An 8773-nucleotide genomic window follows, 5' to 3' on the forward strand; every position below is an offset into this window, starting at 1 on the left:
AAAAGGTGAAGAGTAACCAAGAAACATTTAAAGGAGCTGAATGTTACTTGCCCTGCTTAATCTAAATACTGATTATAAAGCTTCAGTAATTATAGAGCTTGTGTGTACATGTGTCTGTGTACATGCAGTACTCAGGGATAAAAACAAAACAAAATAAAAAAAAACCTTAACCAATGGAACAGAATAGAGAACACATAACAAATCACTCATATACAGAATTTTGACAAATGACAGATGTGGGGAAAGAAACAGTTAAAGTGATTAATATTCATTCACCTTAAGGAGAAAAATGCAAATGATCCCCATCACTACCTCACACCATATGCATATAGTAATATATACAATATATCTATATACACATACAGTAACACATACATACATACATACATATATATGATAAAATGAACAAAAAAAAACAACAGAAAAAGTGCAATATGAAGGTTACTTCTGAAGGCAGGCATGGGAAGAGAAGAGGAGTGACATACAGACTAAAACACGTCACTGGACATATTCTAGTTTGGACTGGGCTCATGGGTGTTTATTCTAATATAATAAATAAGGAAGCCAGATAGAGATTGATGAAAATTTTGCTTAAAAACAAAAGAATCAAATTAGTCAAATGATAAATCCCATGCTGTGTACCTAACGTTCCAATTCTGAAGACCGTGGCTCTTAGATGTTTGACTTAACTGCAAGCCGATGACGGGAAAGGATTAGACATTTGATCCACCGTATGTCTGAAGCTCTTACCTCTCTCGTGTGTATTCACCTGATTCCTTTATTCTCTGAATGTTTAACACCATTACTGATCCTAGTAGTAAACTAGTCTAAAATGTTGTTTCCTCTATAATGTCTGCACATCACTAGTAGCTTGAAATCTTACTTTGCCCTTTATTTTTTATATAGCTTTAAAAAATAATAATACAGACATTTAAAACACACACAGAATAATTTGGTCTTGGGGATGGGAACGTAGAAATAAGAGCCAGAGCCTTTGAGCTCTGGCTTGTTGTAGCTGTAACGTCCTAACGTCATCACATCTGAGGGGCAGTAAAGGTCACTAGTGGAATGGGTAGAAGCTCTCATTTCAAGACCTTGCAGTCAAGGCCCCGTCCCAACAGTATCGATCCACAGTCTTCTCCACCAGGAACCTCCTGTAAGTGGTGACCGTAGAGACTTGATTTATTCATAGGATTCTCTCAGGCAATAACCAGCTTGAGAAACCTCAGGGACTTCAGGGTTCTAAAAAGAAGTGATTGCACTTTATGTCTGTATGTTTCAAACACAATCAATTATCCATCCAATATATTTTAATTGTGTTAGTAATTGACAATTCCCATTTCTAGCACCAAGTTTCTTAAAAGTGAGTTGGTTCGATTCTAAGATACAAAGGGCCTTATGTATCCCTAAGAGCCTCGACCCAGGTCTATATTCTTATTCTATCTTGGCACCATTGTTCTAGAAACCTGGGCAAAGTCAGAAAACTAGTTGGCGGTAGCTCACAATGGCTTCTCGGGTGATGGTTCCCCATTACCACTTCAATCACTCTCTCACCTGAGTATGGCTTCTGGGGTCAGAATCGTGAGCCCAAGGAAAAGTAAGGAACAAAAAGAAATTATTTACAACAATCAACGGCTGTACTCATGAAGTTTTCTTTAGAACTTCTCCTTTTTCCCTTCCCTGTGATTTTTTTTTTTAATCGCATCCTTATACAAAGCGGGCAGAGAAGCAACATTAGCCCATGCCTCAATTTGTTCAAAATACGAAACACCTGAGCTAGCCCAACAACCCTTTTCTCTCCTCTTAAATGCACCTGGTGGTTGCAATCCAGAATTTTCTAGGGGTGTGTCAATTTCCTGGTTTAAAACCAAGAAATCACATCGTAAATATCTAATTACTCTTGGTAATTTTATATACCATTATCGAAAGCTAACAAAATTGAGAAATATGGAGGGCAATATGTCAATGTAGCATGAATTTTAGTGCTAGAAAATAAAAAAACATGTCAAAATGTGACATTAATCTATGTTTCTCCATCTGTGTTTAGTAACTCGAAGCTTATGCACAACATTTATCAGATAAATAGAAACACATTCCCTGCTCTTTCATACCCAGATTTAAAAATCTTAGTACTCATGTGGTTTTCAGCCAGAAATACATCTACAGGAGACCCTGACAAGGAAAACCCTCTGTGGTACAAAGATACTAGTAACAGTGACCTACATTTGTTTTGGGTGCAATATGCACCAGGCACTGCACTAAATGTTCATATGATCAAACCTTCTTAAAGCCCCATGGAGCAACCCGAGCCTGGCTGTGTTACTTGTGCTATTTCACAGACAAAGCATCTGAGCTTGTGGCAGATAAATGAATTTGCCAGAACACACGCTAAGTGCCAAAGCAAACCCCGATCCAGGTCTATCAGCAAAGTTCTGCGCTGTGAACCGGTAGGCTACGCGATGGAAATACCAGCCACAAAAGAAACCGGACCTACACCATAAATTTTACATTCGCTCACGAAGCGCCTCCGCTAGGGCTAGTGTCCTGGTAAGTAGGGGGAACTCTCGGGTTCTGCCCAGAAAGAACCAACCATGAGTTGAGGAGACAAGGCAAGCTCACAAAACTATTCTGGACGTCAGATGATAGTAAAGCAGTGGTGAAATGATATCACAGAGCTCAAGCGCTTTGCAGGCGTCAGGGGCAGAAACCCACATGGATGGGAACATGCAGCAAAGGACAGACTGCTGAAGCTCAAGACGGAGAAGCTGAATAAGCAGCTCAGAGAGGAAGAGGCTTCCAGCGGAGGGCAGCCACTCAGGGACACTGCGGAGCTGGAGGGGGCCAGATGCAGGTGCTCTCAGCCCCTGGGGTCCAGGCTTACAGGTCATCCTAGGGAGGGAAACAGGAGTTGAAGGATGACATCAGTGCATCAGAGATGAGCCACTTTCAGCTGGAGTGCCGCCCGGGGCGGGGAAGGGGGGCGCCAATCCCAGAGCTGGTCCCAGGAGGCACTCAGTAAATAGCAGTGAAGGAGAACGAGTGAAGTCCAATGCACGGTGCCAATGCCAATATCAAGTCATAGAAAGGACTAGTGGACGAGCGGATTATTCACAGACACCCAGTGTAGACTCTACCACTAGCCATTACTGATCAGACATATCAAAGTGATTAATATCGCCAACAAACACCTTTAACAGAGTAATAATTTATCAGTACTAACAGTATTATTACCTCTCAAATACAACGATTCAAAAATATCAGTAAGAATCTGGAAATTTCACACACAGATCAATCGGAATGACTTTACATGCCACAGTGTTTATGCCAGTGACTTCTCAGACAACAAAAGCACAGCCACAGAGGTATCTTCTGCTTAATGGGAAAGACACTGGGAATATTCAGCTAATGAAAGTAAATGACACCCACTTCACTGAGCTCATCGTCGGGAAGCATCTCCACCAAGATTTGTTTAAACATTAAAAGAGAAAAGCAGTGAAGTGTAACTCCATCACACAGAATGACGGTTGAGGACATTCACATCAGGATGAAATCTAAACAGGGAAACAGCTATCGTGCCAGGGCTGGAGCTAGGAATTCTAGATCTGCCTCGGTCTCCAGAAAAGCTCCCAAGGAAAAGCCAAGCCCCCTGCATCCAGCCCCAGCAACGCACCTGGGGGACCCTGAGGAAATGAGCTCATCTCTCCGGGTCTCAGTGTCCTCATCTAGAATGAGTCCCATCTCAGCTTTAATGCTGTGTGACACATTCCTTCAGAGCAACAATAAAAATGCAACAACAAAAGACCCAGTAGCTCCTGGGGGTGTGTTCCAGGCCAGACATAACTCTAACTGCTTCACATGGACTAATGTGGACCATCGCCTAAGAAGGCAGGTACCATTCTAGTTTACACACGGGGAAACTGAGGCACAGAGTTCAACAATTTGCCGAAGATCACAGAGATGGAAAGGGACAAAGCCAAAGGGTCAATGGAGAGAGATGCTCTTGACCACTACCCGCTCTGCCTGTTTTAAAGGGAGAAGAGTAGGTACTGTGCAGATATTTCATTATGCATTTTAATATCCCAAGGATGCTTCCGAAGCCTTTTTTGTTAGCCCTCTAAATGGCAACCACCTTTTCTGCAGAAAATTACCATTTTTTCTTTATCTTTTGTTTATACCACAGTTAAATTATAACTAAAATGACTTGTGAATTACTGGTTGCAATTACAAACACCTGCCACGTAAGATTTTCCTGTATACACAGAAATCTGCAGGAAGGTGTATCTTTAGCTACCTCTACTCCAATTCCTAAGAACATGCACTCTTTCTCATGCACCCCCAGAATTATGAGACTAGAGGAAGTATGCACAGAATTTCCTGCTCCTTAGAGGAGATGCCAGACATATTTAGCTGCCTTCTCCAGCCTTTACACGCCAAGAAAAGGGTGAAGGATTGAGTTTCTCCCTATTGATATCTTTCCACCCACTGGGGTCACTGAAATATTGTCTGGAATAATAAAGCCAATTTCCCTGTAAAATGACTGGGTTTGGAAGAATTAAAATTCTTTTTCCCTGTATACCTAAAAGAAACACTGATATATCTGCCCCTAGAAAAAAATACCCAATGCTGGAAAACTGATTTGAAATGACAAGCAGTTACGGTTATTGTTTGAAAGACTACCTCACACCAAATCATGTAAAAGCAAGAAAGGAGATCATATTCTTAGTCAAAATCATGCATGTTACATATTTAATCAAAGTACATATGCTTATATGGATTTCAATAACAAACTCAAACAAAAAATCTATTTTATTGCAATATCTGACTATTTAAAATTTATGGGAGCAAAAGTTTTCCATTCCAGTCGAAATATTAACTATTTCTAATCATAAATTTTAGCTAAACCAAATCTGGTTGGAGCCAGCTGGTATTTTGACAAAGTGAAAAATTTATGTCAACTTTCCTAACAATGGCAGGCCAATTTTGAGAAAAGCATTCTGATTCTGGACATAATAAATGAGACAGGATTTAATGCTGATAGACGGTTTCCGTGCACTTAGTAATGAGAACCAGTCCTGAAAAGTGAAGTGACCTCATAAGACTTAGAACTTAAAGTCTGGCCTCATTAGTTCCAAGTTTTCTGACGTCAGGTGTCAAGTCGTTTTTGCCAATCATGCCCTGTACTATCATCAAAATGTCCATGAAAAGCAACAGAAAATATTTTTCATATTATTAAACAAAATGTTAAAATTCGGGGCACCTGGGTGGCTCAGTCGTTAAGCGTCTGCCTTCGGCTCAGGTCTTGATCCCAGGGTCCTGGGATCAAGCCCCACATCTGGCTCCTTGCTCGGCGGGGAGCCTGCTTCTCCCTCTGCCCTTTCTCCTGCTTGTGTTCCCTCTCTCACTGTCTCTCTCCCTCTCTCTGTCAAATAAATAAAATCTTTAAAAAAAAAATGTTAAAATTCAAGACATCCTATCAGGTGTCCTATTTATTTCATGTCCAGATAATTCCTAACAAATATGGGGTTAAAGCTATCGAATAGCCTTAAAAAACAAAACCAAAAAAAACAAAAAAACAAAACAAAACAATCCCTACTTACTAGCTTTTTATGTAGAAAATAATTAAGTGAGATGACATTTCAATTCAGAATTTATTTTGACAGTATAATAAGAATACTTCAAGAACTACTTTAACTTCAAGATCAACCGCTACAGATTCATGGACTGATCCTAAGTAGAAATTAAGGGAAATCGGTTTGTGAGTAATGTCAATTAGGGAGACACTAAGTCAAGACAAAACTTACTGCTTTCTTTTTGAACAGCTATATCAAGTCACTTCATACAAAGGCAATTACATACAGCAAAACATTACTATGTACTCGGACAATGCAGAGATCATTTTGTGATCCAAATGTTCTAGGCGAGGATGGATGGGCGTTAAGAAGATTGTCAGACTTTTTCTACTACAAGAAAACTGATGGAAGTCTAATAGAAACCAAAATCAGGCAGATTCATGGGAAAGAAGAAATCTGTCCAAGATTTCAGGCAGCAAAAATAGATCTGCCGAGCTCCTGAATTACATCAGAGCCCAGCTATTCTCGTAAAGCGCTCGAAGGTGGCACCCTGGCCCAGCCCCAAGCGACTATTTCCATCTTCCCGAGGTAGCGGAGCCCTGGTCAGTTTGAGACCTGAACTCACCCCACTCGGTGTGAACACAGCTCTACCTGAACACCATCCCATCTTTCAGTGCTCCGTCTTTGTGTGAACGGAGAGAATTTTTTGGAAAATGGGACTGCTATTTGTGATATTACTAAAAGCAAAAGAGAAGCTGTCCAGAGCTCAGAACTGTCCGAGTCCTTCCCAAAGCCTGGTATCCAAAGACAATTATGCCCATTGTTTCCAGGGGTTTCCCACCTCCTACTTGGCCCTGCAGCCCCAGTCCCCACCTGAAGGGAGCCGCTCTACCAGCCCCAGTCAAACTCCCTGATTCTAGAACATTTCTGCATAGCTCCTCACCTCAAAAGATTGACATAGCAGTCAGTCTGTGGACCAGGTATAGCAAAGAATAGTCCATTCTGTTGCCTCTGGACATCATCCTGGGCTACAGCCCTGCCATGGTAAATGTGCTTAAGACAACTGAGCTGAATGCCAGGAAAGTGTGGAAAGGTTGAATTCTCAAGGAAAAGTGAAGATGCCTGGATAAACTTTTAAAAGGATACCACTCAGCACTTGAACCACGTAAAGTGGAACATAATGGAATTGTATAAAGGAAGACAAATCCAAAGCTCGAAACAACTCAGAGAAGGGTGCTCTTAGCTGGACTACACGGCATCTCAGATCTCTTCAAGAACATCGACATCAATAGGGTTTAGGAAATTAGAGATCTATACCATAGGAAAAAAAAGGAGTGTGTGTTGGAGATGTGAACTTCGCCCTTGTCTTTAAACATATTAATGGTACTATAAATAGGCCATCACCTGCTCCTCCTTTTCCATTTGGAAGAGAACAAGCCAGAAGGGTTTGAATTACAGATTCAACAGAATCACAAGCAGCAATGTCCTGGCAGAACAAATTTCCAGGGGAAAACTGACATGTTTTCTTCCCTGCAAGTACGGAAATGAAAAGAAGACGCTTTTTAGAGACCCAGCCCCCAGCCTTAAAAGTGAAGAGAGATCAAGATGGCATTCCAGGGAGCATTTGAGGCTGATCACAAGGGTGTGAGGACTGCCTTGAACTCACACTCAGAATACAGGATCAAAAGATGCTCACGGCTTTATGTGTTACTCTGTAAAGAACCAGTTCTCGATCTGTGGCGTCATTATCTCCTACATTCTACTTTTTATTCTCACCGAATTCCACCAGAAGACAGCACTTCTTTAGTAGTGGGGGGGGGGGAGAAAACTTTACTTTTTAAAGAACCCTATGATGATACCAAGTTTTCCCATGCATAATAATTGAGTACCATCTGGTTCAGGATACCAGAAACAAACTGCCAAACACGAAGGACAGCTATTTTCCACACTTGGTGAAATATAACCAAACAACCATTTCTCAGCTCGGTGGACACGGATATAGGTGCATGCTTATATTCTGAGCTAAAAAATTTATCATTCAGTAGAGACATCCCCAGATCAACCGCTGACCAAAAATATCTCCCTGGATAATCGATGCCTGGCACAATCTGCACATACATAATCATCAGAGGCAGTGCAAAAGTTTGAGCCACACAACCAGAATGATCGGTAACAGGAAGTTTACCGCCATCTACAGATTTTTCCCTCACTGCTCAAGGGAGCGAGCCAAGGATTCCTGCTTGAAAAATATAAATTGGAAAAATTGGCATCAGCTGTTGAGTTGCATTATGCTCCCAGTGATGAAAGCCACTTTAATAACCTGCACAAAACAGTAAACACGATTAACTACCTCTCTAGAAACAGGAAATCGGGGGTTCATCAGCGCTTGCTACTTACAGGCTCAGAGGATGAGGACTCACAACAGGTCAACACCCCGTCTCTGTCTGTGGCACTAAACACACACAGATTGCAAGGCACAATGTACAATAATATCTTTTTTTTTTTTTTCACTTCCCTCGCCATTTCCCACTTTCCCAAGGCAGGCTTTGGAGAGTTGAGGGGCAATCCAAACTAAAGCGCCTGCTCCCAGGGCCATGCAGTGGCCTCGAAAAGCAGCCCGCTGGTCGCTCCTGGAGCAGATGTTGCGGGCAGCGGCGCGGGGAGGAAGGCGCAGCGGGCTCCGCCAGCGGGTGCGCAGAGCCAGGGAAGGCACATGCCCTGTCCGTCCACCTGGGGAACACCCCGGCAACTTTATTTTGGGCAGAACCTTCCAGGGAAACTTTTCTCTCGCCCGCAGCCCTTGGGAGCCGGGCCGGCCGCGGGTGGGCAGGAGAGGCCGGGAGCTGCGGGCCGAGGGGCCGCCCCCGGCGGGACGCGGCTCGCCGGGCTGCGTCCTTGTCATCTCGGGACCGGGACAGCGCGGGGCAGGTCCCGCGGGGAGGCCACTCACCAGCCGGAGCGCGAAGAAGACGGCGAGCAGGGCGAGGCAGGCGCCCATGACGATGAGCAGCAGGAAGACGATGAGCGGGTGCTGCTGGCTCATGCAGTAGTAGGACTCGTAGAGCCAGTCCCGGGACCGCTGCAGCCCGTCGCCGCCGCCCGCCGCCGCCGCCTCGGCGCGGTCCCGCAGGTAGCGGCGGCGCCGCATCGCCTCCCGCCACATCGGGCCGGCTCGCGGGGCGCCCGCCGAGCGCGCCCGGCCG

The 8773-nt window shown here is 43.7% G+C and overlaps 1 protein-coding gene across 3 annotated transcripts in view; it reads right to left on the reverse strand.

Moving 5' to 3' along the window:
• The window catches only part of ADCY2 (adenylate cyclase 2), a 412639-nt gene extending 403906 nt beyond the window's left edge, over positions 1-8733 (reverse strand). For all 3 annotated transcript variants that reach the window (XR_012377669.1, XM_073891097.1, XM_025867481.2), the window contains exon 1: positions 8521-8733. Coding sequence is in view for 2 of the 3 variants with exons in the window: in XM_073891097.1 (XP_073747198.1) it covers positions 8521-8733 (213 nt within the window). In the remaining variant the exon portion in view is untranslated. The remainder of the gene's footprint in view (positions 1-8520) is intronic.
• Positions 8734-8773: the final 40 nt, after the last annotated feature.

Source organism: Callorhinus ursinus, unplaced genomic scaffold (assembly GCF_003265705.2).
Source record: "Callorhinus ursinus isolate GAN/ISIS: 27379988/994484 unplaced genomic scaffold, GSC_fseal_2.0 scaffold3, whole genome shotgun sequence".
Classification (NCBI taxonomy): Eukaryota; Metazoa; Chordata; class Mammalia; order Carnivora; family Otariidae; genus Callorhinus; species Callorhinus ursinus.